Genomic DNA, 17781 nt, shown 5'->3' on the forward strand with positions numbered 1-17781 from the left:
AGCTTCAAACTAGATATTTAGCTGCGGCTTAGCTAATATTTAGTTAGCTTTGAGCTAGCTAAATATTTTGTCTTTGACGATTTAAATAACCCAAATTATTGCAGTTGATTTTTGACCTGGCAGCTTTAGAAATGTCTCCTCTTTCTGCTTCCTGCCTCTGAACTGTGTTGGATAAATGAGCTTTAAAAATAAAAAGCAGTGAAGTGGAAGGAAACGTCTCAGGTCGACTCTTTGCTCAAAGCAGAAATAAACAGACACCAGCAGCTGTTGGTTTATATTTATTTGGAAACAACATTTCTTTCACTTCTACTGCGACTCTTTGTTGCACCTCGGATCATAACATGACAGTCGTTTTAATTCCACAGAACACCGTCACAAGAGACACCCCTCTAAATGCACGTTTACCTTTTTTATATCCTTTTTTCTGTATAGTTGTCATTCATATGCAATGACTTGTGCTTTGATAAGAGAAAGAGACATCATTGTTGTCATGATACATGAGAGGGAGAATCAAAATAGAAAAAGAAGTCGTACGAAGAGGATATACTGGTTGAATACACACTGATACAGAATACAGACACTCACATTGCAGCCTGCCCGACTCGGCCCAAACGGTCCAGAACTCAAAAAAAACTCGCGCCTCTTTAACCACAACTGCTCCCTTCTTCTCCTGATTCTAGTTTTTTGTAAGTACACCATTGTTGCCTTGCAACAAATTCACTCCCTGCTGGTGAAGCAGAGTTTGGCTGAAGTATTGCTTGAAAAACGGGGCTGTGCAGCAGAGCAGTGCAGGATTATTACTGCTGAAGTTTTCAGATTCAGTCACCAAGAAACAAACGACGGATCAGGAGGAAAAAATAAGGTGCATCGTCAGAACGGCTGCAGGTTGAAGTTGGAAGAGGCGCGTTGCTGCTGCAGACGTCCCGGAGTGTTTGTGACTGGAATGTTTGGTTGTTTCCTGTTTGGATGCCAACAGCTGCAGAGCGAGGAGCGCATCACACAAACGTCATTCAGTTCATGCGCCGAGCAAATCACCAAAATAAAAGCTTCAAACCAGAGCTGCACGATACGTCCAACCACAACCTCTCTGTCAAAATTAAACACAAGTTCAGCTTTTTGTGAACATTTTCTGCACCCACAGCAGCAACAAAGTATTTTTCTCTCCAACAAAAATGAATTTTAAAAGTACATGTTGATGTAAGTTTGGAGTTAAAATAATAATTTCCATCTTTTGGTCAGAAACAATCACCGGCCCAGAGGCCGAGTTCAGCATTATTACTGGGTCTGTTTTTAGCGTTAGCATGTTAGCATGTTGTTACACTGAAGCTGGAGTACACAGAGACAGCTTTTATTTTGAAGGTTTATCAGTTTAGTCTGTTAATAATGTGGAATCGCAATTTTCTATCATCTGTCTGATAAAAGCTCGAGTCTTATTTTGAAGGGCTAACAATCCTGTTCCATTATTTGTTAGCTAACTTAATACATTAATCGCACCCCTTTTATTTTGAAAATCAGATATTAGCTTCTGGCTTCTTTCTGTGATATTTTGACTTTTATTTTGTAGAGCTTTATTTTGAAAAGCCAACATGGTCACTTTTTCAGGCCTGATTTAATTCCAGGACCAAATCTGATACAAAGTGTCTGTAAACCAGATCCAGGTTTGATTTTGGGATTTTTCTTCAATCAAAACTGATTTTGATTCTTTAAAAATATCTGCAAGGAATTTTGTGATAATTTATTTCACTCTAGTGAGAGAAATAAATTATCTGTATGACTGTAAGTGGGAGTGTTTGTTACTTCCCAGACTAACTGAACTTTAATTCGACACGCTGAGTAGAAGAAACACTGCCACCTGCAGGTGGGAGTTAGCATCACTTAAACTCAATGTTTTTCTTATTTTTAAAAGAAAATTTGCAATAAACTCACAAACATTGTTCATTTTAAGGTGAACTTCTGCAATCGCTGGACTGAAACTTTATTTTGGAAGTCCTTGTTGCTAACTCTTATGAGTTATGAAGCACATTGCTCTTTTTTTCAAATTCTGCATGTTCGATGCAAAACTTAATGGATTTCAGCAACAAACTGCTGAAAATATGTAACAGAATAATTTCAATAACGTCACTCCGGCGTGTTGTTCTGCCATCGTGCAGCTCTACTTCAACGTTTAAGTAAAAACTGAAAGTCAAGCAGCGCCAGGCGAAAAGCAGCAAAAATGTACAAGCAAACTACAACAATGAAACTCTAGATGCTAAGTGCAGATATAGTCGTGTGGGATCCATATACTGTATGCATTCATATGCAGGGTAAATATTGGAGTACATCTTCAGTCTCACTCTGACTGTATAAATACATAGAAAGCCGTAGTTCAGTGTTCACATCCTCGCCTCATGTAAGCGAAACCCCATGCTGTACATAGAAAAGGAATCCACCACATTTAAGAAAAAATGTACAATTTATGAAACATGGTAACAATAAATAGTATTATAGAATCACTGCTGTACACAAAAAAGCATTTTTTTCATTTCACTCATATAAAAATATGTTTTAGTGCAACCGTACGTAATGGTAATATCCAGAACTTCACATCAACGTTTATTAAGGTGTCCGAAAAATTAAAAAGAGGAAACAGGAGGAGGTTGCATTTCTTACAAAGCTGATATGCAAAAGAAGAGGAGATACTGTCATATTTACATTTACCTTCCTGCATCCAGAAGTCGAGGCGCTGAAGGAAAGGCACCAGGAAGTCCGGCTGCAGGCCGGGTTACGCGCCGCAGCGTCTTTAAACGTCCAGGCAGGTCGACCTTTGACCCCAAGAGAGAAGCGCTCCGCTGAACAAAGTGTGCAAAAGTCCCACTTCCTCTCTCCGCTCCTGTACTTCCTGTTTCCAGAAACCAAAGCTCCGCCCCCTCGGTTTCAGGACGCGTCCTTCTTCTCCGCCTCCTTTTCTTCCGTCGCCGCCCGGGAGTCGGGCGCCGGGCTGGGAGGAAGAGGAGCGGGCGAGGAAGAGGAGGAAGGCCGGAGCTCAAGGCCGCTAAAGTGCTGAATGGCGGGCGGATGCGGGGAGGAGCAGCGCTGCTGCTGCTGCTGATGGGAGTCAGGACACGACGCTGAGGAAGCTGAAGCCGCTCTTCCTCCTTCCACACACTGCGGGTCGAGGCAGAGCGAGGCGATGGCCTTGGTGCAGGTGTGGATGCTCTCTTCCTGCTCCAGCCTGACTCCGCCTACTTCGTCTCTGACTCCGCCCCCCTCCAGCCTCTCCCCTCCTCGCCGCCCCCTCTCGGTGGCGGGCGGCGCCCCCTGCTGGCCCAGCAGCGTGGTGGCGGACGTCGGGACGGAGTGGACCATCTGGATTCCTCCGATGGGAATCATCGGGAACGGCGAACGCACCTGAGGAACAAACGGAAACTTCAAACATTACTGATGTGTTGAAATGGGTTAAAGGTCAAAACCTGTTGGGGAACATCTTTGGAAAAACTGGACCACTAAAATACAAAACTTTTATTTTGAAAAGTTACCAAGAGCTTTATTTTGAAATTCACTGCTTCCTGCCTGGATTAGATCCATTTTGGTTTGTTCACACCAAACGCGTCCGACGCTTCACATTTTGCTTTTCATCGAGCGTCTGGTTTACGTTCACGGTCCGCGGGGAGGAGCGGCGCGGCGAGGGCGCGGCAAGGCGAGGGCGCGGCGAGGGCGCGGCGAGGAAGAGGCGAGGCGAGGAAGAGGCGAGGGCGCGGCAAGGTGCGGTGAGGGCGCGGTGAGGCGAGGCAGATGCCTCAGCCCTGGCTGTTGATTTCTGTTGGATGCGTTGGACGCTCCAAAGAGTTTGAGTTGCGCCGCAGCGGGTCGGGACGCGCCGCCACATGGACTTTGAAGGTAAACCAGACGCTCAAAACGTTGGAAACGCTCCATTCGTCACATGGAACCTCGTTATGCAAAAATCTATCCAATGAAAAGTTGGATAGATTTTTATTATGAAAGAGTTTTATTTTGAAAATAATGCATGAGCTTTATTTTGAAGGGCTCTTTTCACTTAAATTCTCTAATGAAAAAACAACTTTTAAAATAATTTAACAATAATTTAAACTATTCATTAGTTTAAATTATTATACTCTAAAAATTATCTTTAAGCTTTATTTTGAAAGCGTGTCATTCAGTTTTACTTCCTGTACTCATGTGGAACCTACTTTTATTTTGAAGCAGGTGTATAGATTTTATTTTGAAAAACCATCATTGTTCATTGTTTCCTGGCTGATTTAGATCCAATTATGTGAAATCTTGTTGGCAAAAGAAAACTATGAAATATTGAGGATTTTATTTTGGACATGTTCATCAACTTTATTTTGAAAGGGCTAATTGTTGCCTTTATTGATGCTGAATTAAGTACATGGAGGAATTAGGAAGTCCAGACTGAAGGGGAAATACCTGGAGTTGTGAGTGGGTTGGAAGATGGCTGAACAGAACCTGGTGAGGCGGGCCGGACTGGAAGCACCGGGCAGAACCGTGGTCCCGTTCAGATGGTGACGAAGAACCGGGACGGAGATCCTGAAACCAGACAAACAACCTTCAGCCTTCCTGAGCGTTTCCTCCGGACGGACAGCTAGAGACTTCCTGAGGTCAGTGAGTAAAGCTTCAGGTGAAAAGCTAACGGCTAATGGCTAACGGCAGAGCCATGGAGTTTGGGCTGAAACGTGATTCTGTCTGCAGCTGCAGCCGGGTTTGAAGAGAAACCCTTAAGAGGAAAACCAGCCGCCTTATTAACCACATCACAGCCGGCCAGGATCCCGTTACCAGGCGGCCGCTCCGTCTCCCATCATCCTCCGCTCTGACACTCCGTCTGAGCCAGACTTCATTCCCTCACCGTCTCTAAACGTTTCCGTCGCCAGATGGTTTCGTGTTCTGCTCTTTGTCCTTCGCACTTCCTTCACACGCCGCAGTTAAGAAACTTCAGCTCAGGATTTTATCCTTTAAGGTTTTTAAGCCTTTAGGTTTAAAGTCTTAAGCTTCAGGTTCCTACAGTCACTGAACGCATCACGACTGAACCAACAACTCGCTCTACCGTCTTTCAGGGTGCAGAAAAGTAGATTTGGAAGGAGAAAGCCCAGAGTTTATTTGTACAAAAATATTTTAAAATGTAATTCTTTTCATTTCTAAATATTGCGTTTAAAAATCCCAATAAAATGTACGGACATCAGCGGCTGCAGAAGGAATATTCCTCCAAGCCACCAGATATCCTAACCAGAAAAATCATCTGGACTGTTTCTTGTCTGTTTAAAGTAAAAGCAATAAAAGAAAAATCTGATTGCAAAAATGCCAAATACAAAAAGTTAAAAGCTCACAGTGGCAGCAAGGAGAATATATATATTTGATGTTGATGAAACATCTTCAAACCGGATTGTCACAGAGATCATTGACCATCTCGAGATCTTAGCCGGGTCTTTGTGAGTTTTGTGAGGTTTTCCAAGGTCTTAGCTGTCTTGGTAAAGTTTTTGTAAGGTCCTAGCAGGCCGTTGGGGAGGTCTTTGAGGCTTTAATGTGCTGAAGCATGTGATGCAGTGTAGTGGGGTGCAGACAGCTGTGACCACGCAGAGTGAATCCATTTCCAGGTCAGGGCGGTTTATCGTACTGTGTGCCTGGGCGACGTTTGGTCATTTGAAGCAAAGCTTCAACCCATTCTTACAGGAGACTTCAGTCGTTTATCAATCGTCTCATTTGGGTTTTAGTTGGGTGTCTTCCTTGGTTTAGTCTGGTTGTCTTTACAGGAGAACTAACAGTTATTTAAGTCTCAGCGCGACGCAACCAAGACCGGAGTCAGCCAGGACGTCTGAGGTCAGGGTTCGCAGCTGGGGAAGGGTTCAGAGTTCAGGATCAGTTCCTCGCTAAGTGGAGAACTTCAAGTAACAGGATGGGTAGAAAACTGAAGCTCTTGATTTCCTTCCAACCCTGAAGAGATTTGGGTAATGACCCAAAGAAGATCTGGAGATACAAACGGCTGAAATTCATCCGCGATGTGACGTCTGAGTCTCTAACGTTCGCTGCTAATAATCTGCTGGAAACTGGAGTTGGTTTGTTGTGTCTAAAGAAAATAAGTTCAAATGATTCTGTGGTTCAACGCTAAGAAATCCAAACATGTCCAACGTTTCTCAAACTTGACAATCGGCGCATTAAAGCTAAAGTAAAACATTTTACTTAAAAAAAATTCATGAAGAGAAAAATCTCATTATTACCTTTTCCATCTCTGCAGTGGTGCTGCGCCGCCCCAGAGGGAAATCTCCCTGAGCCGCCACCCCCATCTGATGATTGGCCCTCGGGCTCCGGGCCCCGCTGTGAGGACTGAATCAGAAAAACAATCAGACACTTTAAAGGAACATTCATGACTCAACCAGCCAGAATCACATCAATCTAAATCAATACATGCAGTCTGAATGTAGTCAACTATTACATCCATGGTTTAACATTACAGAGTTTACTGAAGGTTACAGGGAGAAACATCCAGAAGAGCTTCAACTCTTCTGGATGTTCAAAAGTCTCTCAGAACCAAGCAGGACCGGAAAAAACCTTCAGAGAAACCAGTTCTGGGGACAACGACAACCAGAACCAATCGACCGATGGACAATGTCAACCAATCAACGGTAGACTTTCGGCCATGTGAACCAGGAGTAAAAGGACAAAACCCAGTTCTGCTGGGTAACTGCTGTGGAGAAAGTCTTGGATACTGGCTGGGCTACGTCAACCAGAACCAATCAACCAATCAAAACCAGACTTTCGGGCTTTAAGCTCAGATTGATTCCATCCGGTCAATAATGAGGTAAACATGTTCATTAGGAAGGCATAAAGTTTTCTGTCCTTCTTTGTTTTTTTTAATTCCCAGATAACTTGAGGAAGTTTGTTTGGTGGCCATCTTGACTTCCTTTTAGATATATTTGATGCATAATGCCTCGTTAGTCTATGGAGACAGACACTGATCAATCTTAGATGGTCTGAATTTGTCATAAGCATAAATTATGAAGCTTCAACAGAAACACAGCTGCTGGCTGTCGGAGCTCACCTTTGATGGTAGAGGCCTCGGCGGGGGGACAGCGGCCGGATCATGCCCCGGTGGCGCCCTCGCGGTGAAAGGTCTCTCTTGTAGTCCCTTCCTCCTGGAGACGTTGGCCGTGAGAGAGGGGAGAGCACCGAGAGGTGGCCCCGCCGCGGGGACAGGTCCCGGCGGTATCCTCCCACCCCCAGGTCCCTCTTGGGGGAGACGTGGCGCAGCGGGGAGATGTCCCGCCGAGGGGACAGGTAATGGCAGGTGGAGGGGGACGAGGACGGGGAGCCGGGGGACGGGCAGCCGGAGAGGTCCAGGCCGGGCGAGGAGAGGCGGGAGGAGGGCGAGGAGAAGTCCGGAGAGGGGACGGGGAGGTCTTCGTCCATGGAGGAGGAGGGCGGAGCCAGCAGTCGGCTCCGCTCCGCACCTCGATGATGCTCCGCCGGGGCGCGCTCCGGGGGCGGAGCCTGCGGCGTGATCTGGATGCTCGGCACGGTGGTGAAGTACCCGAACAGAGGCGGCCTGCTGGAGTGGCCCAGGAGGTCCGGCGCCCCCTGGTGGGGAAGCTGAGGGGCGCCGTGGGCAGCGGCCACGGCTGTGATGGACATCGCCGGCAGGGCGTACGGCTGCGGGCTGGTGGAGCGCGAACGCGTCTTCGGCGTGGAGTCGCCGTCGTAGTCGTCCTCGTCGTCGTCTTCGTCGTCCACCTCGTCGCCGTCGTCCTCGCCGCCGTCCGACTCGTCGGCATCGGAGAACTGATGGTCGGCCACCACGCCTCTGGAGACTTTCTCTGACGACCTCTGACCTTCCTCTCCAAGTTCTTCAAGGTGGAGACATGGAACCAGAAGGAAAGAGGGAAAACGAGGGAGGAATGAAAACAAATGTTTGCATTTAAACGTGCTGAAAGTTTATGTTACATAAAACACCTCTCAGGGCTCGTTCCCACAGTTTTAAACCAATAAAACTCAAAACTATAAAAGCTGTTGGAGTCAGAAGAATCTCTCAACACTTTGGTTTTTTCACCAGATGGATTCCAGCCAAACAACGGCAAAGCTAAAATCCGACTTTATTGAAGAACAAAGCCAGCAGCGAGGCTGAAACTGGATAACCCTGGAAAACAGTGACCCCTGAGTTAGCTTTCTGAACGACGCAGAGCTCTGAATCAGACAAATCCTGTGACTCACCCAGTGGACGTCTGCAGCTCGCCCGTCCCAAAAACCCACTGTGCATGTGTGGGAACGCGTCCCAATTAAACGCCGAGCCAAAACACACAGCAGGGGTCACCTGAAATAAAATTTCATTTGGTGGTCTGCATGGTGGGAAATTACAATGAGCTACCAGTCCCACGCTGATTAAATACGGCAGAAACGGCTTGCTCCGCGGCGCCGACCTGAACAGCGCTGCTCAAACACCTGCTCACAGCCAGAGAAGCTGTCTGGCTTTTTAATGCTCACTCCAGGATTTCACTCCAGGATTTGAGATTTTTTCCATTCAAAATCTGTCATTCTGTGGTTCAACGTTGGAAACATTAGTGGTAATTTCCCCCAATCTCATGGAGAACAGAGGGAAATGTGCCTTTTGTTACTCACCATATTGATCAGGCTAAGGCAGCAAGTTGGTAAAGTAAGAGACACTGCCACCTACAGGCGGGGGTCAGCAGTCACTTAAATCCAATTCCTAAAATTATGCAATAGTGTGAAAAAATGTGATGATCTGCTGATTTTCTGTGAATTTCTGCAATCATGGAGTTGCAGAAAATTCAGTTCCCACATTTCTGATGGTAACACTCCAGTCCAGTAGGTGGCAGTAATCGCCCTAAAGTACTGCTGCATTTTCAGTGTATCGTATCATCTTAATCCAAAACATGTGCAACACTAACTCAGCATTTATCAGAAGCTAATGCTAAAGCGCTATGCCAGCATGGCATTCAGCAGAAGCTAACGCTAATGCACTGTTCCGAAAGGTCTTTTAGCATAAGCTAATGCTAGCGCGCTAACCCCAATTCAGATGATTAAACTGGGACCCCAGAGCCCCAGTTTAATCATTGCTAGATAATGTATTTATCTTGTTCTCTAAGGGGTATCAGAGTAAAGACAAATGTATAAAATGTTTTAGAATAACCCAGCTTTTACCCCATTTAGGTTTTTCTGCCACATATTTAAAAAACATTTCTTCTTCTAATGGGACAAAATGAGGAAAAGTTTAAGGTGTATGAATACTTTTGCTGTTACTGTAAAAACTGAACAGGATGTAAAAATAATCAGACTAATTTCCAGTTTCATTATCAAGTCACGGGAAGATTAACGGAGGAGCGAACGCCGCTCATCTGTTCAGAAACTGTCAGCGCCGGGAGGGACGGCTGATGAAAATGTATTATTTCTTAATATTTAATGAGGAATCCGATTAACTCTCTCCTTTTTCCTTTGCTTGCCGTCGTGGCGTCTAAGTTAAGTTTCTTTGTTCATCTGAAGATTTTCTACCTCCGTCGTCGGCCTCGCCGTCTTCCACCGACGACATGGAGACTCCCAACTCCAAACACTTCTTCATATGAGCCTTGGACTTCATGTGCTTCGTCAGATTTCCTGAAAAACACAGACAGTAATCCCAAATTACCGACTCCGTCTACTGGTCTTACTGGAAACCAGAGCTAGTCTGGCTGGAAAAGCAGGGAACCTGGGCTGCAATGGAAAGAGACCGCAGTTATAATTTAGGAATGGCACATTTCGTAATCTGATAAGAAAATGACGCAGCTCGGTCTGAACTCGGTCCGGTTCACTGAGCGGTTTGAAAATCCATCAGCCAGACTTTTCATCTGAACTGAAGTCACACCATGAAGACGACAAAAAGCCTCGCAGTCGCTCACCGAACGGCGAGCAAAAGGAAAAACACCTGGCGACGTTTTCCACCAACAAATCATCAAACCAGAAACAGTTCAGGGTCAAATCACAAAATTTACCAGAAATCATTTCTTTTTTTTTTTTTTTGTTTTTTTTGTAACCCCTCCAGGGGGTCTTTTTGTGGGCTCTAGTGTCCCTTTTTCATGAAGTAGGCTGACAGGAAAGGGGGAGGGAGAGGGGGGAAGACATGCGGTAAATGTCGCCGGGTCCGGGAGTCGAACCCGCGACAGCCGCGTCGAGGACTTGAGGCCTCCAAATGTGGGTCGCGCTAACCCCTACGCCACCACGGCACGCCCCAGAAATCATTTCTAAAGACAAAACGGATGGTTAGGTCTGTCGCGATAAACAATAAATCAATTAATTGCATGATAAATTAAATTTATTGATCGCATTTTAATTTATCGGTTTCATCGTTTCTTCCTGCCTTTTTCTCTTCCTGTTGATGATGAATGGATGAAAAAAGACTCGACTCTCCGCTGACCCTCCCTTCTCATTTCCTGAGCGTAACGGAGGAGGGAACTTTATCTAAATCTAATGATTATCGAAGGGTAATACAGACTTCATAATCTGCACTCTTCTGGTTGAATGTAGTTTTTATTTCCACTTTGGTTTTATGTTGTTAAGTTTTTATTCATGTGGATTTTTTTCTTAGACTGAGAGTCCATTTTATTTTTGTTTATGGTTGTTTTGTTCCAGTGTTAAATGTTCTTTTCAAAATAAAGTGTATCTATTTTTGGCAGGAAATCGCTTGGATTATTATGTTATTACCATAACATCAGTTTAAAATGGTCTTCAAACAATATCATCGTTTATCGCAATCATTTTTGAGACAATTAATTGCTCAGCAAAGTTTGAGCCTCTCGTGACAGGCCTAAAAATGGTTGGATTCATGTTGGATGTGCGGTTGGATGTACAGCTCGATGTGCGGCTGGACGAACCTTTGGTTTTGAAGGCGAAGTTGCAGAACTTGCAGACGTACGGCCGGACGTCGGTGTGCGTCCGGATGTGTTTCTTCAGCATGCTGGGCTTCTTGCAGCGGATGCCGCATTCCTCGCAGATGTACTTCCCCCGGCCGCGGCCGCGCACGTACACGTAGTCCTCGTTGGATTTATACCTGCAGGAAACATCGGCAGAACAGGTGAGCCACACGTTTATATTCATGCTTTTATTGTGAAGGGCTGAAGACAGTTTAAACAGCAGCTCCATTTCCTGTTTGTTTTTTACAGATTTAGCGTTAGCAGAACTATTCTTTATGATTATTGTTTCAGAGTTAGTGAAGCTAACTTTTAGCTACCGTTGCCTACCTCTGCTGATTGCCATGGAAACCACTGCCTTCTCACTCAGGTTACAATGAGTTTGTATGTCGATGTTAATCATTACTGCTGCAGTTTAGTTTTAACTGGATAAAAAATTTACTGCACTAATCACAAACATCACTTTGGCTAACGCTAATACAGTACACCAAACAGAAGTTCATGGAAGCTAATGCTAACATGCTAATCAAACCATGCTGGTCCTCAACAAAGCAAAATGCTCTACAATATGTTATATCGCCCCCAACAGGATCAAATCTGTTATTACACACTTCTCTGAACGGTCTGCACTTAGTATTGTTAAAAACTAATTTCAGGGAAGCTAAGTGCACTAAATCTTTTCAAAGCTAGCAAAAACATGGAAGCACTAATTGTTAGCGTGTTAGCATAAGTACTGGTTATTACTAATAAACTATAAACACTCATGCCATAAAATTTCATATTTTGTGAATTGATTCATTTTTATATCCGTTTTTTCCTCCATCAGTCACATGATGGTCAGTCATCGGTGCAGAAACCCCGCCCACCCGGTGCAGCAGTTTCACACCGGGTGACGAATGGAGCGCACCCACAGAACAGGAGACGATGATCCTGATGAGTCTCAACGAGTTGAAAATTAATTTAAAGTATTTTGAACAGATTTTGGAAGCTAATGTTTATTGTCCATCTGTGCAGATGATGTCGTTATAAGTTTCAGTCAGAAAGTGTAAAACCAGGAGTTTATGCTTCATCTTTTAGTCATATGGACTAAAAGCAACTTTTTTTAAGATGCAGTGAATATTGTCTTTATGTTAAGATAATAAGCGTTTCCCCCAGAGCGTCACTCAGGTTGATTTTTAGAGAGCTGTGAAAATGGCCGCCTCATGGCGTCGCTTCCTGTCCCGTCTGCAGCAGCTGGAGGTCGCGGCGGGGTCAGAGCTATCGAACATCAAGCGCTCCGTCTGCAGGGAAATACCTCAGGACGGCGGTGTGAGCGGAGACGTTTACACAGCTGTGGCCGGTTATGAAAATGAATTATGAGGATTATTTCATCCTGTTTTATGCGCAGCAGTCTGGAAGATCATGAAGCTGATTCGCTTTGAAAGCAGCTGAAACGTTCAGGTTCCTCTGGGACGTTTCAGCTTCAGGATCAACACTGTAAAACATTACCAAGCTTTTCCTGCCGCAACTCCAAACTAAAGCCTTGATCTGCCCTAAAAACCCATTTCAGGACGAATAACATCAGAATTATGCAACTTTAATCACCATGTGATGCATAAAGAAACATTCTGGGCTCATATGTTTAAACAGAAAACATCTGTTGGTTTTTCCCACTGAGTATTAAAAATGTTTTTCTATTTCTGAAAAGTGTTTTAGTAGCTAAATGTTGAGACATAAACATCCTTCATGTTTCTCTTTTTACATTTCAACCTGAAATAAGGTTTGTTTTTATTATCTTTGTTAAAAATAATGAATGAAACAAATAAATATAACTATATCAATAAATTAATTAACTTTTATTTTAAAAATATTTATTTTATTTGTCATTTTTATTTCATTATTTACTTATGTAATCAAATATCTTTATTTCCTTAAACCAACAGAGAGGTGAGGATCATGTTGACAATTAACAAGCTGCAAATATTGTTTTTGTCTTAGAAAAGCTAAGAAATGCTGCAGCTGTTGATGTTAAAACTCTAATGATGGAGAGATCCCACTGCATGTCACCATAAACTGCAGCAGAGTTATGAGCGCTGACGTTCGGTCTGACTGACGCTGCTGATGAGCTTAGCAGGCTCAGATTCTGGCCACAAACGGAGCTCAGAGTCAGACAGAGAAGAGAAGTCGTCTGTTTTTACACCTCAGCAGATCTTTCTCTCTAATCACGATGAAACCGATCAGATCGCGGTTCAAACGGAGGTTATTGGTTCAGTTCTGTTCAGCTGAAAACCAGCAGACTGCTGCGGTTTAGGGCCGCCATCTTCTCAGGTATTTCCACATTTATGCTAACATGCTAATGTGCTAATACTACAGCTAATATTTTAGCTTAGCACTTTGCTACCTTTGGTAGCGTTTAGCTAAACAAAGCGCTAATTTACTAGCTGTTTGACATATTGGTTGACAAATTCTTAACAGTTTATAACCAAAACTTCAAGAAGTTAGATATTTAAACACATGCTCTTATTTTGAAGTGGGTGAAGAATGTTTATGCTGCAGTTTCCTCTCCTTTTGTTTTCTTTATTTTCTAAAGAATCTGCATTAAGAAAATGTTAAGAAACGAACAAATAAGGTTATTGAAGAATTCAACATTGACATGACCAACCAGGGTGTTAGTTGAACAAATTCAAACTAATGTTTATGTTAGTGCCTTAGCGTTAGCACAGTTAGCCTGTCAGTTAGCGGTGGCTACCACTGTTTGTTTCTATGCAGCTGCAGATCTAACAGATGGACCTTTTTGTGTCAAAATCCATATTTTAAACATTAAACAAATAAATTAATACCTTATAAACGACTTTATTTGTTCTTCAGCTGAACATGGCCAGCCTGACAACTCTGTAGGTTGAAATGAGGACAAAGTGGGTTGGAAATAAAATACCCCATTTAAACTCGAGACTTTTATTTTGGAGAGAATAGGAGAGATTTATTTAGATTAGTTTGTAATCTAAACTGTGAAATGCTTTTATTTTATGTTGATATTTTCTACATTTTACTTTGAAAAGACAACATACTCCATTTTTCAGTCCTGGTTTAGTTGCATTAGTAAACAGAATCTTTGACCTTTATTTTGAAGAGTCAACATCCCATCTTGTTAAAACCAGCTTTGAACTATGGAGAATCTGAACCTACCCGCCCTCGAAGATCTTGATGCGGGTTGGTTCGGCAGCTGGCTGCTTGATGGAGACTTCCTTCTCCACCTGCTCTTCCTTTGAGCGGTCCCATGACGCCACGCCCTTCATCTTCCTCCCAAAATGGCTGACGTCCACCGGCATCAGCTCCGGCTTCAGCTGCAGAGAAAAGGCGAGAGCTGCAGGTTTCTGCTGGCTCGTCTCCATGGCAGCGAGACGAAGACCGCAGGATGTACCTGATCAAACCTCAGCTTCCAGGCCACGGACGACACCAGCTTCCCAGAGCTGGATGGCGCTATGGCGGCTACGGTGTACATCAGGTCGGTGTTGGTCCTCTGCTTGGACCGGAGCAGAGCCAGCGCGGCCTTGGTGCTGAGGTGCAGTGGGTTCGGGTTGTACGAGCTGACGCACCATGAGCTGTAGACGGAGCTGTGGGCGGTGGCCGGGGTGCTGTTGGGTTTGGTGTAGCTCCGGAAGCACCAGCTAACGCGGCTCATGGTGCGCAGGCTGGGGAACTGGAACAGCTGCTGGGCTCCGGCCTCTACAAAGAGCTTCGGCGTTGTGGGTTGCTTCTTGGCGTCTTCGGCGTCGTTAGAGGAGAGCATGGGCTCCGGGCTAGAGCCGCACCGCGGCGGCGCTTCGTCCACGTCCAGCTCCTCCGGGGAGTCCCGCCCACCTGGAGCCGGGGAGCGATCCGTGATGATCTGGAGAGGCGGAGTGAAGCTCTCCACACGCGGCACGTCGGACAGGTGAGGAGCTGGAGATCGGACTGGAATGGCGATCTTGGCTGCGACGGGGAAGTCGCTGATTGGAGGAGAAGAAGACATCCGTTCAGAATCGTCGACGGACTCTTCAGTCTTCAAACCTCTTCCTTGTTTCTTGGAAGTGTGCTCGGCTCCGCTCAGCTCCACGGCTCCCATCTCTTTGACTATCTGGCCGTACATCCGTTCCTCCTTCACCCGTTTCTGCTGCTTCGTCTCAAAGAAGCGCTCCAGGGAGCTGGTCGGAGAAAGCATGCGTTTGCTGGCCACCATGTTGGATGCCGAGGCGTCGGTAGTGGATATGGTTCCTGATGTTAGCGACAGCGGGATGCCTGTGTTCACCTGTTGCTCCGGCGGTGGAAACCGCAACCCGGCAACGTCAACCTGCCCCAGGAGGAGGGACAGGTTGAATCCGGCTCCGCTCATCCCTCCTCCCACTCCGCCCGCTGGCTTTCCAATGTTCACAAGCGGAGGAGACATATTGGGGGTCCCGCTGCCGTCCGAGTCCAAAGCCTGCACTCCGCAACCGTAAGAAGCCATCAGCTGGCTAACGCTGGTGTACATAGCATTGCCAAACGATGGCACGTTGGTTTGGATCCTGACAGGAACCAATAATCCGGGCAGTGAGGCCTGGGATCCAGGGTTCTGCGTGGCAAACACGGGCTGGACCTGAGGCAGCAGCAGGGCGGCGGTGGAGCCAGGCAGGGAGTGTTTGGAGGAGAGCGGGCCCAGGCTCTGCTGCTGCTGGGTCCGGCCGGAGATGGAGGAGGAGTAAATCTGTGAGCCGTCCTGTTTTCCGTCGTACGTCTGCGGATGTCCGGCCAGGCTGCCCTGGGATCGGATGTGCAGCTTCAGGAGTTGCTGTTGAGCCTGGAGGGTCTGCTGTTGCCTCTGTTCGGACTCCTGGCTCCAGAACAGACCCGGCTGGGAGATGGAGATCAGCGGGGCGGCGTTCTGGTACTGGTGGGGTAAATCCTTACTCATCGCCTCCAGGCCTGGATGTTCTCCTTCAGATGAGGAGCTCTGGGCCTGGAGGCGATGCTGCTGCGACCTGCATGACAAAACATGGACAATCATTCGTCAAGGAGCCACTAGCATGAAGTAAATCATTCTGGAAAATCCATTCTGTAGATATTCTCACCTTCCATAGATGGGTTCATCTTGCAGGCTGTCCTCACTGATGCTCTGCTGGAGGCTGTGCTGGTGGAACTGCTGGTGGGATCCTAACCCTGTCATCACAACGTAACCAAGTTTTAAATAAAGGAAAAGAATGGCGAGGAGTTCACTTCCCCTGAATCAGAACCTCGTCTGGCTGCAGGTCTTCTGCTGTCTGCCTCTACCTGCCAGCAACGTCTAAACATTTTGCTGGTTCTTCTTTCATCAGTTTCTTCCTGCGCTGTCGTCCACTTCCTGCTGTTAGAGCGGTCTCCAGTCCGCTCGGCATTCACATTCAAAGTGAATCAGAGTTCACTTGAACTGAACCCAGAATGAGGTTTGGAGGACCAGAGGTCAGAGGTCAATTAGCATTCACACCTCACCAACAGAACTGGACTCTCTAGACAAACGGACTGGAGTCGGCTCAAACAGGGCCGGTGAGAATGGTTACATAAAGCTGGACGACTAATTAGCTTACCTTTGAAATCTCTTGGTTGCACTGGAATTTATTTAGGGGTAGCAGAATATAGGAGCTAGAAACTTCTGCATACAACACTTTTCATATTCTCCCATTTCACCATTAGTCACTACTTTGTACTGGCCCATAACATAACATCCTAGTAAAACCTTGAAGTTTGTTTTGTGGAGTATTAACAGATGAAGACTCTTCATGTGGCCATATTGGATCTGCTTCTAAAATTTAACATGTAAAAATGGGTTTAAGCCAAATTTCTGAGCTTCTATTGGTCCAAGTGACACGACAAGCCCAGCAAAATGTACGTTGCTGCGAGATTTGTTTGAGGATTAATTAGTGGAAAACACTTGCGTATGTAATGTGGGACCGATACAAGGCTCACCTCCGGTACTGCTGGCAGGCCTCTTGGTTCTGCTGGGCAGATCGATGCTGCTGTGTGGAGAACCTGTTGGGCTGGCCCATATGCCATGCTCCAGATTCTCCTGCTTGATTGAAATTTCAGGTGCGACTGCTTCCTGGAGGACTGTTTCTGGATAAACACTCAGCGAAGCCTGTCAAATGTGCAAAAAGGCTTTAAGCAAACCAGCTCACAATTAAAACAGATTATATTTAGATACTTGGATAAATCACTGAGGCCACCGGCCCTGCAACTCTTAGGTCCATCAATGCACCTGAATTAGCTAACAGGACTTTATAGAACGTGAGAGAATGATGAGGTAAGTCATTAGTCATTTAATTCAGCTGTATTGGACCTGGGACACGTCAGACAGTTGCAGGATTTGCACAGTTTGACCCCCATGACCTAAATGTTACCGGTGAAACAGTAAAGGTTTGATGTTCAGTTGTCATTCAGTTTGGGATTCCAACAAAGAAAAAGTCAAGAGCTAGTTTGACTCTACCTGTCGAACCAGATATCCGCGTCTCCGTTCCTTCATTGCCGATACGCTGGTGTACATCTCGCCTTGCCTTGAGGAAGGCAAGTTTCCATAATCAAAAGATTTGCTGCGCATTTCCGGTAACTCTGTGGGCAACGTGCACGGCGCCTGCTCAGATGAAGATCTCCTCATCTCCCTCTGCTGATGGTGGCTGGAATAGCCACTACCCGGGACGGTCAGAAACTCTGACTGCTTTGCTCCACCAGAGGTCATAGAATCATCCTGCAGCACACAGAGAGAAGATCAAGAACCTCTCCTTAGGGATATTCTGGATTTTGTTTGGCAGCACTTGGAATCAAGCCAGAGGTCCAGGATCAGATCCGGAACCAGTGGTACACTGGTTCAGACCTCACCTGATTAACTGGGACTCCCTTATGTCTATTAGCAAAA

At 45.7% G+C, this 17781-nt stretch overlaps 1 protein-coding gene across 6 annotated transcripts in view; it reads right to left on the minus strand.

The window, feature by feature from the left end:
* Positions 1-262: 262 nt before the first annotated feature.
* The window catches only part of hivep2a (HIVEP zinc finger 2a), a 74707-nt gene continuing 57188 nt past the window's right edge, over positions 263-17781 (minus strand). For all 6 annotated transcript variants that reach the window (XM_032584785.1, XM_032584783.1, XM_032584786.1 and 3 more), the window contains 11 exons: positions 17356-17613; positions 16839-17007; positions 15968-16055; positions 14302-15877; positions 14067-14224; positions 10866-11041; positions 9511-9612; positions 7049-7850; positions 6228-6333; positions 4426-4545; positions 263-3387 (listed from right to left, as the gene is read on the minus strand). In XM_032584785.1, coding sequence (XP_032440676.1) covers positions 2914-3387; positions 4426-4545; positions 6228-6333; positions 7049-7850; positions 9511-9612; positions 10866-11041; positions 14067-14224; positions 14302-15877; positions 15968-16055; positions 16839-17007; positions 17356-17613 — 4029 coding nt within the window. In that variant the 3' untranslated portion in view covers positions 263-2913. The remainder of the gene's footprint in view (positions 3388-4425; positions 4546-6227; positions 6334-7048; positions 7851-9510; positions 9613-10865; positions 11042-14066; positions 14225-14301; positions 15878-15967; positions 16056-16838; positions 17008-17355; positions 17614-17781) is intronic.

The sequence above is a fragment of the Xiphophorus hellerii genome, chromosome 15 (assembly GCF_003331165.1).
Source record: "Xiphophorus hellerii strain 12219 chromosome 15, Xiphophorus_hellerii-4.1, whole genome shotgun sequence".
Taxonomy (NCBI): domain Eukaryota; kingdom Metazoa; phylum Chordata; class Actinopteri; order Cyprinodontiformes; family Poeciliidae; genus Xiphophorus; species Xiphophorus hellerii.